Source organism: Stomoxys calcitrans, chromosome 1 (genome assembly GCF_963082655.1).
Source record: "Stomoxys calcitrans chromosome 1, idStoCalc2.1, whole genome shotgun sequence".
Taxonomy (NCBI): Eukaryota; Metazoa; Arthropoda; class Insecta; order Diptera; family Muscidae; genus Stomoxys; species Stomoxys calcitrans.
In genome coordinates this window covers 238,749,535-238,774,922 of record NC_081552.1, presented here as the reverse complement: position 1 = coordinate 238,774,922, position 25,388 = coordinate 238,749,535, and the positions used below count along the sequence as shown (strand labels likewise).

Genomic DNA, 25,388 nt, shown 5'->3' with positions numbered 1-25,388 from the left:
TTTTTTTTGTTGTGTGTAGCCAAAAAGTATCCTCAAAGTTTTTTTTTATTATTTTTTTATTTACTAAAGAAATTATTTTCAACTATGTTTGTAGCTACTAGAAAGTGCTGAACTATTACTACACCAACGTTGGGCGCTGGTTGTACTACAGGCAGCAGTTATTTCCTTCACAATTCTAAATAAAACAGAGGGTCCCTACAGAGGGAAATTCAAATCCGAATGTATTAAAAAACTGCATGGGACATATGACAAGGTCCGGAGAACTTAAGCGATCAACGATGTTAGGTATATACGATTCAAGCAAGCTAAACTTAGCTATTTTTTATAACCACCACCATAGGATGGGGGTATACTAATCTAGTCATTTTGTTTTTAACACCTCGAAATATTCGTCTAAGAGCCCATAAGGAATATATATTCTTGAACGCCTCGACGTTCTGTGTCGATCTAGCCATGCCCGTCCATCCCGTCCCGTCCCGTCCCGTCCCGTCCCGTCCCGTCCCGTCTGTAGAAATCACCATAGCGGTCGAACGCGTAAAGTTAGCCGTTTGAAATTTCGCACAGATACTTAATATTGATGTAGATAGTTGGGGATTACAAATGGGCCATATCGGTTCAGCTTGAAATTTTGCACAGATACTTAATATTGATGTAGGTCGTTGAGGATTGCAAATGGGCCATATCGGTTCAGATTTAGCTATAGCTCCCATATGAACCGATCTTCGGTTTTGACTTCTTGAGCCCCTGGAAGCAGCATTTTTTGTCCAATTTGTCTGAAATTTTGCATGTAGTGTTCTGTTATGACTTTCAACAACTATGCCAAGTACGGTCCGAATGGGTTTATAACCTGATATAGTTTCCATATAAACCAATCTACCGATTTGACTTCTCCAACCCATAAAATTCGATCTAGCCATGTCCGTCCATCCGTCTGTAGAAATCACCATAGCGGTCGAACGCGTAAAGTCAGCCGCTTGAAATTTTGCACAGATATGTAATATTGACGTAGGTCGTTGGGGATTGCAAATGGACCATATCGGTTCAGATCTCCTGATTTGACTTCTTCAGCCCTTACAAGCCGCAATTTTTGTCCGATTTAGCTGAAATTTTGCATGTATTGTTCTGTTATGATTTCCAACATTTGTGTCAAGTACGGTCCGAATCGGTTTATAACCTGATATAGCTGCCATATAAACCGATCTCCCGATTTGACTTCTTGAGCCCCTGGAAGCAGCAATTTTTGTCCGATTTGGCTAAAATTGAGCACGTAGTGTTTTGTTATGACTTTTAAAAATTGTGCTAAGTATGATACAAATCGGTCTATAACCTGATATAGCTCCCATATAAACCGATTTTCCGATTTGACTTCTTGAGTCCTTACAAGCCGCAATTTTAGTTCGATTTGGCTGAAATTTTGCATGTAGCGTTCTGTTATGACTTCTAATAACTGTACTTAGAACATATAAACCTATTTCCCGATTTGACTTCTTCAGTCCTTACAAGCCGTTCTGTTATGACTTCTAATAACTGTACTTAGTACGGTCCAAATCGGTCTATAGCTTTATATAGCTGCCATATAAACCGATATCCCGATTTGACTTCTTGAGCCCCTGGAAACAGCAATTTTTGCCCTATTTGTCTGAAATTATTTTGATGTAGGTCGTTGGGGATTGCAGATGGGCCATATCGGTTCAGATTTAGATATAGCTCCCATATAAACCGATCTTTCGATTTGACTTCTTTTAGCCCCTGGAAGCAGCAAAATTTCAGCAGATTTGTCTGAAATTTTGGATGTAGTGTTCTGTTATGACTTTCAATAATTGTGCCAAGTACGCTCCAAATCGGCCTAAAACCTGATATAGCTCCCATATAAACCGATATCCCGATCTGACTTCTTGAGCCCTTACAAGCCACAATTTTTGTCCGATTTGGCTGAAATTTTGCATGTAGCGTTCTGTTATGACTTCTAACAACTGTACTTAGTACGGTCCAAATCGGCCTATAACCTGATATAGCTCCCATATAAACCGATCTCCCGATTTGACTTCTTGGGTCCTTACAAGCCGCAATTTTGAATTGATTTGGCTGAAATTTTGCATACGGTGTTCTGTTATGACTATGACCAATAACTGTGCCAAATACGTTCCAAATCAGTCTATAACCTGATATAGCTCCCATGTATATCGGTCTCTCGATCATCCTTGTTCGGTTCCTAGAGCTTTAATTTTTGCTAGTTTGACAGAAGTTTGGTATGTAGAGGAGAATTATTTATTTTTTAACAATTTTAGCAGAATATATGGAGGAGGAATCTCGAGATTCGACCCGGCCTTATAGCACTTATACTACTTGTTTTATACATATAGACGTTCTTCCTTTTTCGCAACTTTGTAATCACTTTTCAATTAACACTTTGTGACACATTTTTTCTACACATCATTACATCTTTTTGTGTTTTTCATAATGGAAAAACTTTTTATTTGAGTAACCGAATATGGATTATCATTGTCAAACCCTTAAAATCGTCCTTCATCAAAAACCCCCCCAAAAAAAATTACCTTGGACGTCTTTGCATGGCTGAAGCAGCTGAGGCTGATTTGGCCAATACTGAGGTACGTTTTTTAGACATTTTAAGCTGAGAAACAGGCTGCGATTTGCTAGAGGGTGAGATTGAAGATGAGGACGATGAAGCAGATGAAGAGATTAATGAGCAAGGCTCTTCCAATTTGTCTGTAGTCTTGGTAGTAGTTGTTTCCTCAATGCTGGGGCTCGTAGTGCTGGTAAAGGAGACACAGGATGCTGGTGAGGTTGCATCAATGGTTGATGGCATAATCGCAGCAGCTGACATTTTTGCACATGTTAAGGTATAGGAACCTTTACGATTTAACATTTTATATAAATGGTCTTGATGATGCTTTCGCTGTTGTTGTCGTTTTTGTTCTTGTTTTTCAAGTAGGCTTTGTGTTAGAATGACTTTATTGCTTTTACTGTTAAATACTATGTCACATACACTGTTAATATCTAAGATATAAGCAATGCTCTTGTTGTTGTTGCTTTCGTTGTTGTTGTTATTGTAGTAAAACAGTAGTATATTGTTGTTATTTTTATTATTTGCCCATAAAACGTGTATCCGTAAATGCCGTATCACAATTCCACTCTCCCGATAGGTTATCATAATAAAATTGCACACAATGTTGTCAAAGAGAGAATGGAGGCTGGCTGCTAGTTGTAGTGGGTGGTTGGGTATAATGAGAGGTTTCAGAACAACATGTGTTTTGCACTTAATGTGGCTATGGGTGTGATGAGATGTAACAAGTGTTTTGTTTTTCTCAAGGTTTTTGACAACAATAATAAAATGTAACTATTATACTTTTTTCTTTTGGCTTTTATAAATAACACCAACGAAACAAAACTTTTTAATGCATTTTCGCTTCTATAAGCTTCACTATTACATTGTGTGTGTTTTGAGTTACGCGCGCGTTTTATATTTGAAATTTCTTTACGTGTTTGTTTTCATTCGTCGTTTATATTCCTTTTAATGACGTTTTACGTTTCGTTGCTACGCTGAAACGCTGGTAATCCATTCATGTGTGTGCCATACGATACGTATCCGCAGACGTTTAAAGTAAGACTAACAAAATACTTAGCGCATGCTAGCGTAAACAGCCATAGGATTTTTTGCCAGCCTTTGTAATGCTCGCATGTAATACTTGTGAGAGAAGAAGAGAAAGAGCAGCACTTGTGTGTGTGTGTGTGCGTGTTTGACTAGATGCTTGAGTGCGGACGTGTTCATGAGTGTTGTGTAGCAGGCCGTACATTGAGATGCCTGGCTGCATGCTTGTCTGGTTTTAAATAACCAAAGAAAAGACCCTTTGAGATAACTAGCAGTGTTGCCACAGGCATAAAATTCTCAATGGCCACTAGGATAAGAAGGAATTCCTTTATGTTCTCAAGAAGACAAGTCGAGAGATCGGTTTAAATGGGAAAAAGTGTGCCCTTAAGGGATTTGCCAAATGAAATAAAAACAACGCCCTCTGCATGCTCAAAAAGTAAAATCAGTAGAACGCACAATGCGATAGAATCGAAAAAACTTGTAAAAATATCCAATGAGGACGGATAGAGATAACTCTTTGAAATTAGTTAGAGCTGCGATGTTATTGAGATCATGTGCAACCTTTCAAGGCCCTAGGTAGACCGGCGCCTCTTGGCAGCGCCTTAAAGTTTGTCATCTTGGTATTTAGAAAAATTGTTCCGACTGTCAAATCTTTTTTTGTTGTACGATTTTCCAAATTTCTTTTTTGCTTCATAGTGCTCAAAATCCCTTCAAAAAAGTCTGGGGGATATGTGCTTTGCATTTTGGGAACTCGGGGGGTTTTTCCAAGGAGTACCACAAGGCTCTGTCCTTTCTCCCTCTCTTTTTTTATTATTTTCATTGAAGATCTATTGGGTCTGACTTCGAATCCGATCTACTCGTTCGCGGATAACAGCTACCTCTGTCATTCATTTTCATTCGACCATAAGCCGAGTCTTCAAGAGATTGAAGACAGGAGGCGGATTATGGACCTAACACTCTGCCAGGATTTGTTGGCCATTTCTTAGTGGAGTCAAATGAACAGAGTGGATTTAATGCACGCAAGACGCAATGCTGTTTGTTGTTGTTGTTGTTCGACAATATCTATCGACGGTGTAGATATGAAACAGTCTGAGGCTTTTGATGTTCTGGGCATTAAGATTCAATGTGATGTCCGTTAGTCAAAGCCTCCCTCGGTATATAACTTATACGAGCCGGGCTCCAAAATCATCCCTGGTTTGACCGTGTCCAAATGCGGTTGTTGGTGCTGATTGAAATAGCAGGGTATACAACTCTATTATTTCCCTTGAACATCGTCGAAATGTGGGTTGTGTGGTGCTGTTCTATGGATTCTTCCACGGTGTGTGTTTTTCGGAAATCAGTTTCTGATTCCTGGCTTTAGGTTGTTTGCCAGAAATACAAACGAAATTGGGCAGGTGATCGGACCATGCACTACCGAGAGAATTCTTTTTTCGCAAGGACGGTTCGTATATGAAATCGACTTTCAGCAGGTGTCTTTCCCGCTACATACGACATCCAGAAAGTCAAAACAATCGGGTAATAAAAAAAGATTTTATGGTCTTCAGAACCTTAACCGGCAGATCGGTCTATATGGCAGCTATATCTAAATATAGTTCGATCTTAACCACATTTCAGTCAGATTGTGGGAGGCTTAAAATAAATCTCTGAATTAAATTTGAGCGAAATCGGATAATAAATAAAGCTTTCATGGGTTTCAGACCCTTAATCGGCAGGTTTAACCATATGACAGCTATATCCAAACATAGCTCAATCTGAACAATATTTGACTCGGATTTCGAAAGATTTAAAACAACTCACTGCCTCAGAACTATATCAGGTTGTGAGGATTGAGCCACCGTAACGCAGAGGTTTGCATGTCCGCCTATGACGCTGAAAGCCAGGGTTCGAATCCTGGCCTGAACATCAGAAACAAATTTTCAGTGGTGGTTTTTCCCTCCTAATGCTGGCGATATTTTTGAGGTCCTGTTCCATTTGATATGGGAGCCGTGTAAGAATTTCTTCCCAAAGAGTTGTCGCACTGCGGCACGCCGTGTCGGACTCGTCTATGAAAAGGAGGCCCCTTATCATTGAGCTAAATTTGAATCGGACAGCACTCATTGATATGTGAGACGTTTGCCCGTTCCTTGGTGGAATGTTTATGGGCAAATTAACATATTAAGTAAGGTAATACTTTACCGGGAAATATTGAAGGTTGTTAAACAAATTTGGATTTGCAATTCAGCACTATTTTATCCAATACATGAAATTTTTTTTTCCACATTTTTATAAATAACAAAATGGCAACGCTGTTTAACAGCCAAGCACATTATTTAACTTCGTCGCGCCGCTCCACTTACCCACACAATCACACACCCTCTCCCATAGATACAAATACGGCAACACTCACACTCCCGTTTTCATTAAAAAGTCAAAACATATGCACAGATATTTGTGTTCAACGCCAAAAGAAAACATCGCACACATATAAACTTTCAGACAAATAAAAACACCGCCAGCAAATTTACTCAAAGTGAGTAGTAGCACATTTGTTTTGTTTTTATTTTCGGTCTCATCAACTTCATCACAAAATGCTGGGCCGGCTTTTTTTGTGTACTCTCATACTCTCTTTTACTCACCCGCTTCAGCTGTCAGGCCAGCCATCCAGATATGATCCCTTTATTCATTCAAAAAATATGTGTACAGCTAGGGCTAAAGTACAGTGTAAGAGGAGGAGAAAGAGGAAATAAAAAAATTGTGCCTATACATTAGGGTAGGTAAAGAAGTAATGACAACTGTGTGGTAAAAAGCAGGCACGACAGCATACACAATCAAAAGCATTCGGACTAAGGAGACAATCGCACAGTGGCAGAAAATCAAAACAAAGCTTGTTATTGTAAAATATGCCGTGTGAAGGTTCGAAGATGTTTAGCGCTATGTAGACGGGCCTAAGGCTCGAAATGGGGCCTGAACTCTAGAATAGTCCACTACAGGAGCGTGATAAGACCAATACTTACTTACGCCTCAGTAGTTTAGTGGACTGCAATGGAGAAAAAGTGCAACTTAAGGATAACGCAACAGGTTCAGAGAACATGTTGTCTTGGCATAGACGGAGCGATGAGAACCACACCCACTAGGGCACTGGAGACAATTCTAGATATCCGGCCCATAGATATACAGATTAAGTGTGAGGCAGCCACAGGGGCTATAATAATTAAGGCTAGAGGATAGGAACTGATCATACCATCGCAGTATAATCTGGGCGACGATAGGAAACCGGGAAGAATGGAAGAGGTTTCCCATCGGATACCTGAGACGACAATTGTGGTGGAGTGCGAGTTACTGCTGTCAGCGGCACAGTCTTGTATTGGCGCAACCATGGCTGCGGAGTCGAGGTTTTGAGGCCGGAGTCGAAGTCGGACTATTGAGCCGGAGTAGGAGTTCAGTTCGGAGTTGAGCACGCTCGCCTTGGCCCAAAGCCGCCATCTGACTCCGGCTTAATACCCCGACTCCCACTTAAACTGCGATCAAGGGTCAGAGTCCAGGGTCACACTCCGCAGCCCTGGACGGAACTCTGGTATTGCCATCTGGAAGATCATGCTACACAGATGGATTAAAAATAGAGGACAGAGTGGGCCAGATGGATCAAAGATAGAGGACAGCGTGGGCCAGGGGTCTACCTTAAGAACCAAGGGACTGAGATCTGTTTTCGACTGACTGACCATAATATGGTCGGAATGTGTGGGGTGGTAAGGTGTTTACGCGAGAACGTAGAGTGTGAATATATTTACGGACATTAAACTGGCCATCAGGGCTATAGCAACCAGGACGGTAGGGTCACGAACGGTTTTGGAGAATAAGAAGGAGATTAACCTCTTCTCTGAGGATGGCACGATCCGCATTGTTTGGGTGGGACAAAGTGGGCCAGGGTTTACATTAAGAACCTAGGGACTGAGATCTGTATTCGACTGACCATAATACGGTCCTGCAGGCAGAGATCCGATTCGCGATCACGGAATGCGTGAGGTGGTATGGTTTAACGGGAGGACGTCGAGTGTGAACATCTTTACGGACAGTAAACTGGCCACCAGGGCGATAACAACCAGGGTGGCAAGGACACGAGCGGTTTTGGAGTGTAAGAAGGAGATTTAGCTCTTCTCTGAGGAAGGCACGATCCGCATTGTTTGGGTGCCGGCCCGTAGAAGAGAAAGGGAAATAAAAGAACAGGCGATTTGACCGTAGAGTCCAAGGGCTGCCATCAATAAACTAGGTGAATGCGAAGCTTCTCGAGGCGACGCATTCCGGTGACGAGACATCGTCATGTGGGGACACAATACAAGACTTGATCAGACTTAGGGGTGTGGAATGAAAAACAATGAGGGATTTTGCTTGGGGTGGATTAATATCCACACCCTTTTGTCAACTTAACCTAACATTAAGATCTCCCTGTCCCTTCCAGTTATAGAACGCTTTGTTTCCTTCCCCTCATAAGTATTATAACATCTGGACCAATACCTTCATCGACGAGGGTACTAAGCAGACTGCTTCTAGTGGTCCACCACAGGAATACGCCCTAGTGGGGGATCAAGCGATATGATGTCTCTCACATCTATGCCATGAGCTCCGTTCTTATCCATCTATTCCTTTGCTAGGCCTTATCCAGAGTCTGCTCCACTTGATACTCACATTGTTCAAGGTCCTACTGACAGTGTACAACTCCTATGTTACCAAGTGTTGGCTAGTCTCCACTGACCTACCTTGTAACACAGGCTGAACTTGAGTAAATCGCTCGATACTCTAATACATACATGCTTACCATTTAACGCTCGATATTGATTAGAAGAAGTGTAGTAAGGGCTTTCTGGTCCATAAATCTTTGACGTTGTATAAATTGAAACACCTTGCCTGGCTTGAGTTGGAATATATTCTTCAACATACAGGGTGGCTGATGAAAGCCGCTACCAAAAAAAAATGTAATAACTTTTTTTCTATTTAATAATAATAATTTAATAATTAATTTAATTAATTAATTAATTAATTTAATTAATAATAATTTAATAATTAATTTAATAATTTAATTTAACATGAATAAAAGAAAAATGTATTCCATACACCGAAAAAAAAATGTAGCAATATTCATCATTGTAGCAATATTCATCAGCCACCCTGTACATGTTAAATATGGTCTGAATCGGTCTATAGCACAACAGAGATACCGGGAAAAGAACTCGACAAATTTGATGCATGGTGGAAGGTATAAAAGATTCGCCCCGGCCGAACTTAGCAGGCTCTTACTTGTTTGCACTATATTTAATTTATTTTTCCGAAAAAAGTAACGAAAAACTAGCCATATAAACCGATAACACATACAAACATGATGCCGGTGAAGGTGGCCATAATGGTTTCAATAGTTGCCACTATAATTTTTTTGCAACTTTCCGCACTATAAGCAGAGAACTGCATTTTTGACCTACTTTTCGCAGACGATTGCCAAAAAATTATGATTCGCTTCATGGTAAAATTCTTTTTCACCAATTATTCGCAAGTTTTTCGTGAGTCGTGCGTGCGCCTTAGTGAAATATCACTCACGTGCACATCTCTGCTTTCGAGCTTTTCCGCTTATAAAGGGTGATTTTTTTGAGGTTAGGATTTTCATGCATTAGTATTTGACAGATCACGTGGGATTTCAGACATGGTGTCAAAGAGAAAGATGCTCAGTATGCTTTGACATTTCATCATGAATAGACTTACTAACGAGCAACGCTTGCAAATCATTGAATTTTATTACCAAAATCAGTGTTCGGTTCGAAATGTGTTCATTCACCGTTCAGCGATGAGGCTCATTTCTGGTTGAATGGCTACGTAAATAAGCAAAATTGCCGCATTTGGAGTGAAAAGCAACCAGAAGCCGTTCAAGAACTGCCCATGCATCCCGAAAAATGTACTGTTTGGTGTGGTTTGTACGCTGGTGGAATCATTGGACCGTATTTTTTCAAAGATGCTGTTGGACGCAACGTTACGGTGAATGAACACATTTCGAACCGAACACTGATTTTGGTAATAAAATTCAATGATCTGCAAGCGTTGCTCGTTAGTAAGTCTATTCATGATGAAATGTCAAAGCATACTGAGCATCTTTCTCTTTGACACCATGTCTGAAATCCCACGTGATCTGTCAAATACTAATGCATGAAAATCCTAACCTCAAAAAAATCACCCTTTATTAGTTAACCACTGTATGGATTTCTAGATTCAATTATCTGATTTTAGGACCACTAGGACTGCAACGGCGAGTCCCATTTGATAGTCTGTGAGCCCCGATATTTGTCTTTTGGGCAAACGTAATCATGCCTCAGCCGCTGTCTTCAATAAATGTTGTCCTCCTGTGACTTGTTTCTGTTCTCAAAATTGAAAAGACTCAGCAGAGAGCGCCTCTTTGCAATGATTGATAAGATTAAACATTGAAAGAGATCAAGGTCATATCAAACAGTGATGACAACTTCTCTTTTTCACTACACACAATAACCCACCACTGTGCAGCCAGTTCAACAAAATAGAACACAAACTTAAGAACGTAGATACATTTGTAGATATACCACACAATACGCCTCAATACATGAGAACCGTAGCATTCAACTGAGCAGAGGAGTGAGAACTCGTTTTGAAGAATTTTTTGCCTTTTTTTTTCATTTAACACGACCAACTGTCATTTTCAATTTACTACGAAGAAGCCATCATCTCAGAACGAACGAATATAACAGTTGTTCACTAACTGCACTGATTCACACAAAGAAGACGATGATGACAGAGGTGGTGGTGCTGCTGGTGTTAATGGCAGAGTTTCAAGTTGCTATTCTGCATTGACAGATATTCTTGCATTGTTGTTGCTGTTTTTTTTCTGTTTTCGAAGAAGCATCTCATGCACAAACTTGCAGAGTTGGCAGAAAAACTAATGTGGTGAACAACTGACAAATGTCCCATAGTTGTATTGCCAGAAAAGTTTTGTAAATTTAATTTTATTTTAACCACACACACACACACAAGAACTACCCACATTATAGTTCACACTCACGCACAGATTAATCAAGCCGCTGCATTACAAAGAATTTTGGTGTTTTGAAAACAGCTGTTTCGGATGCGTTTGAAATTGAATTTTTTTTCTTCGTAACAATTTCAATAAACTCAAACTCATGAATCGTGTATGCATGTCCGTCCGTCCATGTATATGCGTATAAAAAGCAACAATTGTGAACTTTGTATTCAAGCATGCCTGAGCCTGAATTGAATGAATCAGCTCAGGAGCTACTGTAAGCAACAGCATCAGCGGATCAAATCAGCGAATACTGCATGACTGATTCAATGACCGAGTGCGTATCTGTTACAATTTATGGGGTGTTATTAATCCAATTGGATTATTTACGCAAATTGTTGCATTTACATGTGATGCAAGAGGGTTGGTTGCTGGGTTGAGTTCCGCATCTACCCTAGCTGTAAGAGAGTTTTGACATTTGTGGTTTTGATGATGATGACGATGATTGTTATTGATATTCATATGTTCGCAATTTGCATGCAAGTATTTCAAGTACCATACAATCAAGTAAAGGGGATAATGGGATATTAGAGGGGGTACGCATTTTAAGACAAATACACAAGTGGAGGAGAAGTTAAGACGATGTCGCCTAAAAAACATCAAAACCTAGTAAAAAAGTTTAACTTATGTTAAGGTCATGCCGAACTTTGGATACTTAGCCCTATGGATACATTAACCATCCACTTTTATAACAACTCCACTGCCACATCCAGAGTAATATGCAAACGGGGGGCTGGTCTTGATCGTATTTAAGGTCTCGAGAACTCTTATACAAGTCATAGTTTCAGCCAAAATCGGGAAACAAATCCGCTTTTTATGGAATTCAGACCCTAAATTTGAAGATTGGTCTATATGACAGCTATATCTCAATATAATCTGATCTGGACCATATGCTTGTCGGATGATGGGAGGCTTAATACAAGTCGCAAATGCAAATTTTGCCCATGAGCATTCGACTAAGGAACAGGGGCAAACTTCTCACATATCAATGAGTGCAGTCCTTTTCAGGTTTACACTCAATGATAAGGGGCCACCTTTTTATAGCCGAGTCCGAACGACGTGCCGCAGTGCGACACCTCTTTGGAGAGAAGTTTTACATGGCATAGTACCTCACAAATGTTGCCAGCATTAGGAGGGACAAATCACCGCTGAAAATTTTTACTGATGGTCTCACCAGGATTCGAACCCAGGCGTTCAGCGTCATAGGCGGACATGATAACCTCTGCGCCACGGTGGCCTCCTTAGTACAAGTCACTGTGTCAAATTCCAGCGGAGGGGTGTAATAAATTCGGCTTTTATGGGCTTAAGACCCTTAATAGGCAGATCACTCTATATGGCAGCTATATCAGAATAAAGACAGATCTAAACCATATTTAAGTGGGATATCGGTAGGTTTTAATCAACTCACTATTTACAATTTCAGAGAAATCAGATAATAATTGCGGCGGCTAGGGCTTAAGGCCCCAAATCGGTAGATCGCTCTTAATGGCAGCTATATCTAAATATAGTCCGATCTGAATCATTTTTGAGTAGGATGTCGGGAGGCTTAAAACAACTCACCATTTCATATTTTATCGAAATCGGATAATAATTGCGGCTGTTATGAGCTTAAGACCTTCAATCGGCAGATCGGTCTATATGGCAGCTATATCTAAATATCGTCCGATCTAGACCATATTTAAGTGTGATGACTGAAGGCATAAAACAATTCACTGCTTCAAATTTCAGCGAAATCGGATAAAAATTGGGGATTTTATGGGCTTATGACCCTCAATCGGCAGATCGGTCTATATGGCAGCTATATCTGAATATAGTCCGATCAGAACCATATTCGAGTCACATATCGGGAGGATTAAAAAACTCACAGATTCAAATTTCAGCGAAATTTGATAAGAATTGAGGCTTTTATGGGCTCAAGACCCTCAATCGGCAGATCGGTCTATATGGGAGCTGTATCTGAATATAGACCAATCTGAATCATACGCGAGTAACATATCGGGGAGCTTAAAAAACTCACATTTCCAAATTTCAGCGAAATCAGTCAATAATTGCGGCTTTTATGGGATCATCCGCCATATACATCGGTCTATATGGCGGATTTTATGGGCGTAAAACCTTCAATTGGCAGATAGGTCTATATGGCAGCTGTATCTGAATATAGTCCGATCAGAACCATATTCGAGTCACATATCTGGAGGATTAAAAAAACTCACAGATTCAAATTTCAGCGAAATTTGATAATAATTGAGGCTTTTATGTGCTTAAGACCCTCAATCGGCAGATCGGTCTATATGGCAGCTGTATCTGAAAATAGACCAATCGGAATCATATTCGAGTCGTATATTGGGAGGATTAAAAAAACTCAGTTTCAAATTTCAGCGATATCAGTTAATAATTGCGGCTTTTATGGTATCAAGACCCTCAATAGGCAGATCGGTCTATATGGCGGATTTTATGGGCTTAAGACCTTCAATTGGCAGATCGGTCTATATGGCAGCTATATCTAAATATATACCGATCAGAACCATATTCGAGTCGCATATCGGGGGGCTTAAAAAAACTCAGTTTCAAATTTCAGCGAAATTGGATAATAATTGGGGCTTTTATGGGCTTAAGACCCTCAATCGGCAGATCGGTCTATATGGCAGTTATATGTAAATATAGTCCCATATGGGCCATCGGGGCCCCTAATACAACTTCCTTTTTCAAATTTCAGCGAAATCGGATAACAAATGCGGTTTTATGGGCTTAAGACCCCAAATCTCCAAATCGGTCTACATGGCAGCTATATCTAGATATAGTCCGTTTTGGCCTATTCAAGAACTCAACCTACGTTTGAAAGAAATACGAGTCTGTGCAAAATTTCAACTCAGTATCTCAAATTTTAGAGACTGAAGCGTGATTACAACTGACCGACACACGGACGGACATCGTTAAATCGCTTCAGAATTTTTCGACGATCCGGAATATACCTACTTTCTAGGGTCGAAAATGGATATTTCGATGTGTTGCAAACGGAATAACTAAATGAATATCCCCACTATCCTATGGTGGTGGGTATGAAATTTCAGAGGTGGTTACTAATGCCAGCGCCATCTATGAGATATTCAGCCAAGTGAGGTATTTAGCGACACTTGTGAAGTATTCTCCAGAATGAGGAGTCGCTAAGCAGCGCATCGTTGAGACTCGGCTATAAAAGAGAGGCCCCTGATCACTGAGCATAAACTTGGATATGGCATCACTAATTGATATGAGAGAAGTATTCTCTGTTTCTTAATGAAATATTTGTGCATAAATTTACAAACTATTTCTAGGAAAATTTGATTGTGGTTTAGTAATCCGAAAATAGCGACTTGTGATCAAAAATCATCCAAAATTTAACCCAAATCGCCCTGGTGTTGCCATATGTCAAATTTTGATGAATTTTTACAGTATTTTAACCATAAAATTCTAACCCATGCCAATATTAATTTACATTCACTTCATGTACTTTAGTTTCAAATCCTTGGAGAGCAATTTTACCCCCTTTTTTTGTCATTTCTCATTGTCAAACAATTCACTCGCTCCCCTAAGCAAAAGTAAGAGTTCATTAGAAAACCATCAGCATTTGATTCAATTTGAAGCGTACCAGGAAGAAGCTCCGATAAATCGATGGCGACAGAGCAATAATCAAGATTTATTTGACTAAGGGTAAAATCAGAATGCGTCGATTTCGGATGACATTTCCAAAATGGATTCCCCACAAATGTGCATTTCATGATGGGAATGTAAACAAACAGCCATCAATGGGTGAGAAGGAGAATGATGGGAGGATTAAATTTCAAAACTGCCGTCAACTTTAAACCATTGCCAAGTTGAATTTTTAAATAAATTTTCTTAAAGACTTTTGGATCTTGCTTATTTTTTGAAATAAATTTTAATGTGATATATGAGGGCGATAATAGGGGTCAGATGTTACCCATAAAACATGGAAAAGAGCCGGGAGATTAGGAGAATTAAATCACAATGGATTTGAAATACAAATCTTTAGACAAAATATTTCATAGAAGACATATGTATGTTGAAGATATTTTTCTCAACAAAGATATTTTTTTCAAATTTAAAAAAATTTTTATATAAAATCTTAATGTCACAAAAACAACAACAACAAAAACAAAACAACTCACTGTTTCAAATTTCAGTGAAATTGGGTAATAAATAAAGATTTTATGGGCTTCAGACCCTTTATCGGCAGATCGGTCTATATGCCAGCTATATCAAAATATAGTCCGATCTGAATCATATTTGGGTCCTATATTGGGAGGCGTAAAACTACTCACTGTTTCAAATTTCAGCGAATTCGGTTAGAAAATAAAGCTTTTATGGGCTTCAGACCCTTTGTCGGGAGATCGGTCTTTATGGCAGCTATACCTAAATATAGTCCGATTTGTACCGTATTCATGTCAGATGTCGGGAGGCTAAAACTAACCCTCTGTTTCAAATTTCAGCAAAATCGAGTAATAAATAAAGCTTTCATGGGCTTCAGACCCTTTATCGGCAGATCGGTCTATATGGCAGCTATATCTAAATATAGTTCAATCTGAACCATATTTTGGTCCTATATTGGGAGGCGTAAAACTTCTCACCGTTTCCAATTTCAGCGGAATCGGTTAGAAAATAAAGTTTTTATGGGCTTTGGACCCTTTATCGGCAGATCGGTCTATATGACGGCTATACCGAAATATAGTCCGATCTGTACCGTATTCAGGTCAGATACCAGGTCGCTTAAACTAACCCACTGTTTCAAATTTCAATGAAATCGGGTAGAAAATAAAGCTTTTATGGACTTCAGACCCTTTATCGGCAGATCAGTCTATATGGCAGCTATATCTAAATATAGTCCAATCTGAACCATATTTGGGAGGGATGTCGGGAGACCTAAAACTACGCTCTGTTTCAAATTTCAGCGCAATCGGGTAATAAAAAAGATTTTATGGGCTTCGGACCCTTTATCGGCAGATCGGTCTATATGACGGCTATACCTAAATATAGTCCGATCTGTACCGTATTCAGGTCAGATAACAGGAGGCTTAACATAACCCTCTGTTTCAAATTTCAGCGAAATCGGGTAGTAAACAAAGCATTTATGCGCTTCAGACCCTTTATCGGCAGATCGGTCTATATGACGGCTATACCTAAATATAGTCCGATTTGTACCGTATTCAGGTCAGATGTCGGGAGATTTAAACTAACCCCCTGTTTCAAATTTCAACGAAATCAGGTAATAAATAAAGCTTTTATGGGCTTCAGACCCTTTATTGGCTGATCGGTATATATGGCAGCTATATCTAAATATAGTCCAATCTGAACCATATTTGAGCCAGATGTTGAAACGCCTTAAGCTACTCACTGTTTCAAATTTCAGCGAAATCGGATTAAAAATAAAGGATTCATGGGCATTAGACCCTTTATCCGAAAATCTGTCTATATAGCAGCTATATCCAAATATGGTCCAATTTGGCCCGTTCAAAAACTTAAACAGCGCGCTACCGCTACCATATCCATAGTTATATAGATCGTATTTGATTCAGGTGCCGATAACTGTAATACACAGTCACAGTTTCACAGAACTTGAGCAATAAACCCGCTTTATTTGAGGCTAAGACCCTAAATTGGAAAATCGGTCTATATGACAGCTATATCTAAATGTAGTTCGATCTGGACCATATTTGGGTTCGGGAGTCTTAGTACATCTAATTGTTACAAATCGAACAATAATTCAGCCTTTTACAGGCAATAGACCCTATGTCAGAAGATCGGTCCATACGGCAGTTATACAGATATATTATCCGATGTGGACTATTTCAAACGTCGGGGGGCCTTGTCCAACTCACTGTAGTAAATTTCAGCGAAATCGGCCAATAAATTAGGCTCTTATGGGCTTAAAACCCTCAATCGCCAGATCGGTCTATATAGCATCTTTATCAAATAAGGTCTGATCTGGGCCCTTTTCAGTTAGGATGTGCGGAGACCTAATACAATTCAACATTAAAAATTTCAGCGTAATAGGTTAAATAAATAAATGCAGCACTTATGGGTTTAGACACTTAGTCGGCAGATCAGTCTATATACCAGGTATATCTAAATATGGTCCGATTTGTCCCGTTCAATAACTTAACCTGAAATGTTTTCAGCTAAATATCTAAATTTTTGAAGGCGGTAGCGTTATAACAGACTGACGGTCAGAGGGACGGACAGCCACACTGACATTGATTAATCGTCTGAGAAGTTCAGGAAGTTCGAGAATGTATTTACTTTACAGGGTCGGAAATGGGTACATACCCTATTTCCTATGGGAAGGGGATTAAAAAAATATTTTACCTTAAAACATGTGGTAATGGGTAACCCGTCTGACACTTTGTCCTAAAACTCAAGATCTTAAGTCCTATATTGTCCCGAATGGTCTTTATATTGCTTAAATCAGTCCATCCATCTCTGATATATCTCGGACCCCCTGACACTTTTCCCTAAAACTCAAGTTCTTAAGTCTTACATTGTCCCGAATGGCCCTCATATTGCTTAAATCAATCAGTCCATCCATTTCTGATATATCTCGGACCCTAAATAAAGTTTGATCCGAGACATTTAACTCTTTATTGCTCCACTGACCCAAAACTAGCATCCCACTTTGGAAATTAACATAGGGGTCAAAACAAGCTGGGAAATGCCCAACCACAAAACCCTCCAAATAGGTTGCCAAATGAAAGGTATTTAGGAAAAGACTACGAACCTGATATTAAAATTTTTCCCGAAAAAATTGGGTCCCACCTCCTGATATCTGCCCACTCAAAAAAACAAAACCCAATAGGACATGTTTACCGATTTAGGTAGTGTTTAGAGCCGCCTATAAGTAAAAAATGGAAATTTAAGGTGGCCAGGGCAAACAAAAGCATCAGATAGAGTTGATTAGTGTGGAGTAAGGTAGAGTAGAGAAGTGTAGAATAGTGTAGAGTATAGTAAAGCACTTAATAGAGTTGAATAGTGTTGAATAGTAGATTAGAGTAAAGTAGAGTAGAGTAGAGTAGATTAGAGTAGAGTAGATTAGAGTAAAGTAGAGTAGAGTAGAGTAGAGTAGAGTAGAGTAGAGTAGAGTAGAGTAGAGTAGAGTAGAGTAGAGTAGAGTAGAGTAGAGTAGAGTAGAGTAGAGTAGAGTAGAGTAGAGTAGAGTAGAGTAGAGTAGAGTAGAGTAGAGTAGAGTAGAGTAGAGTAGAGTAGAGTAGAGTAGAGTAGAGTAGAGTAGAGTAGAGTAGAGTAGAGTAGAGTAGAGTAGAGTAGAGTAGAGTAGAGTAGAGTAGAGTAGAGTAGAGTAGAGTAGAGTAGAGTACAGTAGAGTAGAGTAGAGTAGAGTAGAGTAGAGTAGAGTAGAGTAGAGTAGAGTAGAGTAGAGTAGAGTAGAGTAGAGTAGAGTAGAGTAGAGTAGAGTAGAGTAGAGTAGAGTAGAGTAGAGTAGAGTAGAGTAGAGTAGAGTAGAGTAGAGTAGAGTAGAGTAGAGTAGAGTAGAGTAGAGTAGAGTAGAGTAGAGTAGAGTAGAGTAGAGTAGAGTAGAGTAGAGTAGAGTAGAGTAGAGTAGAGTAGAGTAGAGTAGAGTAGAGTAGAGTAGAGTAGAGTAGAGTAGAGTAGAGTAGAGTAGAGTAGAGTAGAGTAGAGTAGAGTAGAGTAGAGTAGAGTAGAGTAGAGTAGAGTAGAGTAGAGTAGAGTAGAGTAGAGTAGAGTAGAGTAGAGTAGAGTAGAGTAGAGTAGAGTAGAGTAGAGTAGAGTAGAGTAGAGTAGAGTAGAGTAGAGTAGAGTAGAGTAGAGTAGAGTAGAGTAGAGTAGAGTAGAGTAGAGTAGAGTAGAGTAGAGTAGAGTAGAGTAGAGTAGAGTAGAGTAGAGTAGAGTAGAGTAGAGTAGAGTAGAGTAGAGTAGAGTAGAGTAGAGTAGAGTAGAGTAGAGTAGAGTAGAGTAGAGTAGAGTAGAGTAGAGTAGAGTAGAGTAGAGTAGAGTAGAGTGGAGTAGAGTAGAGAAGAGTAGAGTAGAGTAGAGTAGAGTAGAGTAGAGTAGAGTAGAGTAGAGTAGAGTAGAGTAGAGTAGAGTAGAGTAGAGTAGAGTAGAGTAGAGTAGAGTAGAGTAGAGCAGAAAAGAGTAGTGTAGTAGAGTGTAGTGAAAAGTAGAGTAGAAAAGGGTAGTGCAGTGTAGAGTACAGCCATCAGCCGTATGTGGAATTCAGCCATTAGGAGCCCTTACCTGATAGAGTGAAACAGAGCTTCTCCCTCAGTGGCATTTTTTTGGCACTCTGTCTCTATACATCTCCTATTACATCCCCTAATTCACTTTTGCTTCACCGAGGTCACTTTTTATACACTCCACCTAAGGGTATGGGTATACTAATTTCGTCATTCTCTTTGTAACACCTCAAAATATGCGTCTAAGACCCCATAAAGTATATATATTCTTGTCGCCATGTCATTTTAAGTCGATCTAGCCATGTCTGTCCGTCCGTCTGTCTGTCGAAAGCACTCTAACTTTTGAAGGAGCAAAGCTAGCCGCTTGAAATTTTGCACAAATACTTCTTATAAGTGTAGGTCGGTTGGGATTGTAAATGGGCCAAATCGGTCCATGCTTTGATATAGCTTCCATATAAACCTATCTTGGGTCTTGACTTCTTGAGCCTCTAGAGGGCGCAATTCTTATCCGATTTGGCTAAAATGATTGCATGAGGTGTTTTATTATGACTTCTAACAACTGTGCTGAGTACGGTTGAAATCGGTCCATAACCTGGTATAGCTGTCATATTAACCTATATGGGGTCTTGACTTCTTGAGCGTCTAGAGAGCGAAATTCCTATCCGATTTCGCTGAAATTTGCACGACGTGTTATGTTATGATTTCCTACAACTGTGCCAAATATGGTTCAAAGCGATCTATAACTTGATCTTGGGATCTTGACTTCTTGGGCCTCCAGAGGGTGTAATTATTATCCGATTTGGAAATTTTGTACAACGGCTTCCCCCATAACCTCAAACATACGTGTCAAATGCGGTTCGAATTGGTCTATGTCCCGATACTGCTCCCATACCGATCTCTCTTCTTGAGCCACTAAAGGGCGCAATTCTTACTCGAATTGGCTGAAATTTTACACAATGACTTCTGCTATAGTCTCCAACATTCAATTCAAATATTCTTTTGTTGAACCCCTGAACGGCGCAATTCTTACTCGAATTGGCTGAAAATTTACACAATGACTTCTACTATGGTCTCCAACATTCTTGGGCCTCCATAGGGCGTAATTATTATCCGATTTCGAAATTTTGTACAACGGCTTCTCCCATAACCTCAAACATACGTGTCAAATGCGGTTCGAATTGGTCTATATCCCGATACTGCTCCCATACCGATCTCTCTTCTTTATCTCTCTTCTTGAGCCACTAAAGGGCGCAATTCTTACTCGAATTGGCTGAAATTTTACACAATGACTTCTACTATGGTCTCCAACATTCAATTCAAATATTCTCTTCTTGAGCCCCTGAAGGGCGCAATTCTTACTCGAATTGGCTGAAATTTACACAATGGCTTCTACTATAGTCTCCAACATTCAGTTCAATTATGGTCCGAATCGGATCATAACTTGTTTTCTTTTCTTATATTTTGATCTTTAAATTCTTCTCGAGATTTTTCAACTCTGTTCCAGCTCGAGATCATATTCATTGCATTCTTCATCAACACCTCCGTCAAACTGTTTAAGGTGCTCTACATACCCAACGACTATTGAGTACGGTGTAGAGCACGCTTTTGTTATGAAACAGGGCTCAATAGGTCCTCTAGCTCTTCTAAGCGCAGTAAGCGAAAAGAGTTAAAAGGGACTTATTGAGCTCTATTTCAAAACAAAAACGAGCTCTACACCGTACTCAATAGTCGTTGGATATGTAGAGCACATCACTAACGAAAAAAAGTTTCTTTGTCGTGAATGATGAGTCTCTTGCGGGTCAAGATTTTATGCATGATCAAGTAATTGGACTTAGGTTAGGTAAGTTTGGAAAGATGGTGTGGATATTAATACGCTCCATGCTACTATGGACATACACCTAAGCCGGTAATGGGCATATTGTGCGCTCTAATTGGACTCATATCATGTCATGGACGCCTCAAATTTGAACATTTTAGCTTTGTGCCTTATCTTTAAGCATGAAAAGACAAATATTTTTGGATTTACCCAGGAAGTAATTCCAAGGCAACACAATCCCAGTGACACGCAATTGATGAGGGCTAAAATTACACAGTAAATAAAAAATTCATCATATAAGTCCAAATACATGCTGGCGACACCATCAAATATTGAATTACCTTTTTTGGTTCTAGTGGGTTTTCCCCCCTTCCCATGAATGTGACATGTTTCAAAAAACCCCATCCAAACGCTCTATAGGGAAACAATGCGCGAGCCATAATTATTTTATGATTTATGGTAGGGAATAGTCTTTGACACCTCCTTTTTCCTCTCTTTGTGGCTACGTTTAAAGAACAAATAAAACGAACAAAATTTTAATGACAGGTAAGCAAAATATCCATTTCAAAGGTAGTCCGAACTAAGGCAGGTAAGATGATAGTCAAATAAATGTGGGCAGGTATTTTTGGAAAATGCGCAGGCGCAAAATGTTCAAGCATTGTGCAGAAAAACTCAAACTAGGCATGCGCAAATGAGTGAAAAGGAATTATGTTTGTCATATACAGCGATGATATTAGAACTCAGTTTGAGAGTTCAAAGTTCACTCAAAGAAGCCAAAAGTAAGCATTAGTTGCGCAGTTGTAATCTAAAAGTGAAATGAAAAATTTACTCTTACTCTAAATCTTCTGAGCTGAAAACATCTGCTGTTTTGAAACAAAAACAGGAACAATGGTCATGTATTATAAGGAAAAAGACAATACCGCCTGCATATGTCGGCTGAGTCTGTTGCTGCTATCAAAGAGCCTCTATGCTCTTTGGAAAGCAAGGCACACTGTATGCCTCCCAATGTTTAGGCAAAAAATGGTTATTACGCTTAAGGAGCGACCCTTAAGAATATAAATTCCGCTGTTCTCCTCATATTCAAGGTCTTGAGTGTATGGACATTTGTTTGGACTACCAAACAAAAAAAAAAAAAAAATAAAAAGAAGAAAACAGCTGTCCCACAAAGGGGTTCGTTCCGAAGCATGTGGCGCGTGTTCTTTAACAAAAACGGAGAAAACAAGTAAGAGCGTGCTATGTTCGGCCGGGCCGAATCTTATATACCCTCCACCATGGATCACATTTGTCAAGTTCTATGCGCGGCATCTCTTTTTAGGCAAACAAAGAACATTGAATAAGAACTGTTGTGCTATTGGAGCTATATCAATATATATAGCTCCGATTCGGAGCATAAATTATTACTAAACATTGTAGAAGTCTTTGTGTAATATTTCAGTTCATTCGGATAAGAATTGCGCCTGTGCAAAATCGGGAGATTGGTTTATATGGGAGCTGTATCAAGCTATTGATGGATTCAGGCCATATTAGACACGTATGTTGAAGGTCATGAGAGAAGCCGTTGTACGAAATTTCTTTCACATCGGATGAGAATAGCGCCCTCTAGAGGCTCAAGAAGTCAAGATCCCAGATCGGTTTATATGGCAGCAATATCAGGTGATGTACCGATTTGCGCCATATTTAGCACAGTTAATGGAAGTCATAACAAAACACTACGTGCAAAATTTTAGTCAAATCGGATGAGAATTGCGCCATCTAGAGGCTCAAGAAGTCAAGACCCAAGATCGGTTTATATGGCAGCTATATAAAAACATGGAACGATTTGAACCATACTTAGCACAGTTATTGGAAGTCATAACAAAACACTACGTGCAAAATTTCAGTCAAATCGGGTGAGAATTGCGCCCTCTTGAGACTCAAGAAGTCAAGACCCTAGATCGGTTTATATGGCAGCTATATCAAAACATGGACCGATTTGAGCCATACTTATCGCAGTTATTGGAAGTCATAACAAAACACTACGTGCAAAATTTCAGTCAAATCGGATGAGAATTGCGCCCTCTAGAGGATCAAGAAGTCAAGACCCTAGATCGGTTTATATGGCAACTATATCAGTTTATAAATCAATTGAAACCATACTTGGTAAAGTTGTTGAATATCATAACAAAACACGTCGTGCAAGATTTTATTCCAATCGGATAAGAATTGCGCCCTCTAGAGGCTCAAGAAGTCAAGACCCTAGATCGGTTTATATGGCAGCTATATCAAAACATAAACCGATTTGAGCCATACCTAACACAGTTATTGGAAGTAATACCAAAACACCACGTGCAAAATTTCAGTCAAATCGGATGAGAATTACGCCCTCTAGAGGCTCAAGAAGTCAAGACCCAAGATCGGTTTATATGGCAACTATATCAGGTTATAAACCGATTGAAACCATTCTTGGCAAAGTTGTTGAATATCATAACAAAACACCTCGTGCAAAATTTCATTCCAATCGGATAAGAATTGCACCCTCTAGAGGCTAAAGAAGTCAAGACCCAAGATCGGTTTATATGGCAGCTACATCAAAACATGGACCGATTTGGCCCATTTACAATCCCAACCGATCTACACTAATAAGAAGTATTTGTGCAAAATTTCAAGCGGCTAGCTTTACTCCTTCGAATTTCAAGCGGCTAGCTTTACTCATCCGTGCTTTCGACAGACAGACGGACGGAAGGACAGACGGACGGACATGGCTAGATCGAAATAAAATGTCACGATGATCAAGAATATATATACTTAATGGGGTCTCAGACGCATATTTCGAGGTGTTACAAACAGAACGACGAAATTAGTATACCCCCATGCTATGGTGTAGGGTATACAAATGGTAGCCAAAGAATTAAACATGAAATCATGTCTAATGTTTTTTTTTACGGTCCAATGCAAATAATGAAGCGCGAGACACTTGCATGGCCACCGTTGTATATTTCTTCCCTGTAGTGCAGGAACAAGTGTTACATATTCTTTTTCTGAATTTAATTCCTTGGAATCCCAAGGAGTAGCAGCTGCTTTTTTTTATGGAATATGTGATATTCGTATTGCTGTACTGTAGAGATTTTTGGCTGATAGTAAAAAAGAAGATAAAAATTCGATAGTGTTTTTTCTCTCCTATCTGATTTGTTTGTTTAGGTATTCTACTGAATTTTGATAGGATACTTCATGGTGATTATTCATGGTAATGAAAGTGTTATCAAAGGGTTTCTTTTAACAAGGGTTGCATTTTTCACCAACTCACAGTGCCTTTGTATACAAGTATTCCGTAATATTTACGGAATACTTGTTGGTTATGTCAAGCCGAAGAGCACTTCATTTTTCCAAATTTCCAGGTAGATGATGTGGATCATACACCTAAAACAAATGTAAACACTTAAATATAGGATATCATGTACCATGAAAAGCATTTAAGAGGATACGGAAGCGCAGGCAGTGTAAAGTTACTGAGGGTTTGCTGTTATTGAAGAACAACCCTCACCCATTGCATATGAAGGGGTAAAACTCCCTCGAAAAATCAGACTAGTTCTGGCAACTATGTTCCACCTATAAATCAGCCCCAATTTCTACTGAAATAGGATGCATTGATGGGAGGCCGGTCTATATGGGAGCTATACCAGGTTATAGACCGATTTCGACCGTACTTGGCGCAGTTGTTGGAAGTCATAATAGAACACCAGGCGCGAAATTTCAGCCAAATCGGACAAAAATTGCGGCTTCCAGGGGTTCAAGAAGTAAAATCGGGAGATCGGAGCTAAATCAGGTTATAGACCGATTTGGACCGCATTTGGCACAGTTGTTGGAAGTCATAACAGAACACCACATGCAAGATTTCAGCCAAATCAGACAAAAATTGCGGCTTCCTGGAGCTAAAGATGTTATATCGAGAGATCGGTTTATATGGGAGCTATATTTGGTTAGAGACCGATTTGGACCGTACTTGGCGCAGTTGTTGGAAGTCATAACAGAACACCGCATGTGAAATTTCAGCCAAATCGGACAAAAATTGCGGCTTCTAGGGGCTTAAGAAGTCAAATCAGAAGATCGGTTTATATGGGAGCTATATCATGTTCTAGACCGATTTTGACCGTATTTGGCGCAGTTGTTGGAAGTCGTAACGAAACACCACATGCAAAATTTCAGCCAAATCGGACAAATATTGCGGCTTCCAGGGGCTCAAGAAGTCAAATCCGGAGATCGGTTTATATGGGAGCTATTGGTTGCCCAAAAAGTAATTGCGGATTTTTTAAAAGAATGTAAATGCATTTTTAATAAAACTTAGAATGAACTTTAATCAAATATACTTTTTTTACACTTTTTTTCTAAAGCAAGCTAAAAGTAACAGCTGATAACTGACAGAAGAAAGAATGCAATTACAGAGTCACAAGCTGTGAAAAAATTTGTCAACGCCGACTATATGAAAAATCCGCAATTACTTTTTGGGCATCCCATATATCTCCGTAAGCCAAGGAGCCAGTCTGTTGGACACAGCCTGTAATTCAACCGGTGATTCAACAGCCTGTAATACAAGGCCTGGCGACTTAAAGGAGTCGAAACTTTTTATCGCCCAAAGAATTTTCCGCCCAGATACCATTTCCCCATTAAACTCCCACGAATGGATACCACTGACACCCTCTTCTAGAGCCATTTTGTTCG

At 39.6% G+C, this 25,388-nt stretch overlaps 1 protein-coding gene across 3 annotated transcripts in view; it reads right to left on the bottom strand.

The window, feature by feature from the left end:
• The window catches only part of LOC106092389 (serine-rich adhesin for platelets), an 829,314-nt gene that overhangs the window by 56,066 nt on the left and 747,860 nt on the right, over positions 1–25,388 (bottom strand). The window contains exon 1 of one of the 3 annotated variants that reach the window (XM_059360351.1): positions 2,556–3,588. The exons of the other annotated variants lie outside the window; for them this stretch is intronic. Within the exon in view, the coding sequence (XP_059216334.1) occupies positions 2,556–3,172 (617 nt within the window). The 5' untranslated portion in view covers positions 3,173–3,588. Of the gene's footprint in view, positions 1–2,555; positions 3,589–25,388 lie in introns of those variants that run through there. 3 annotated transcript variants of the gene reach the window in all.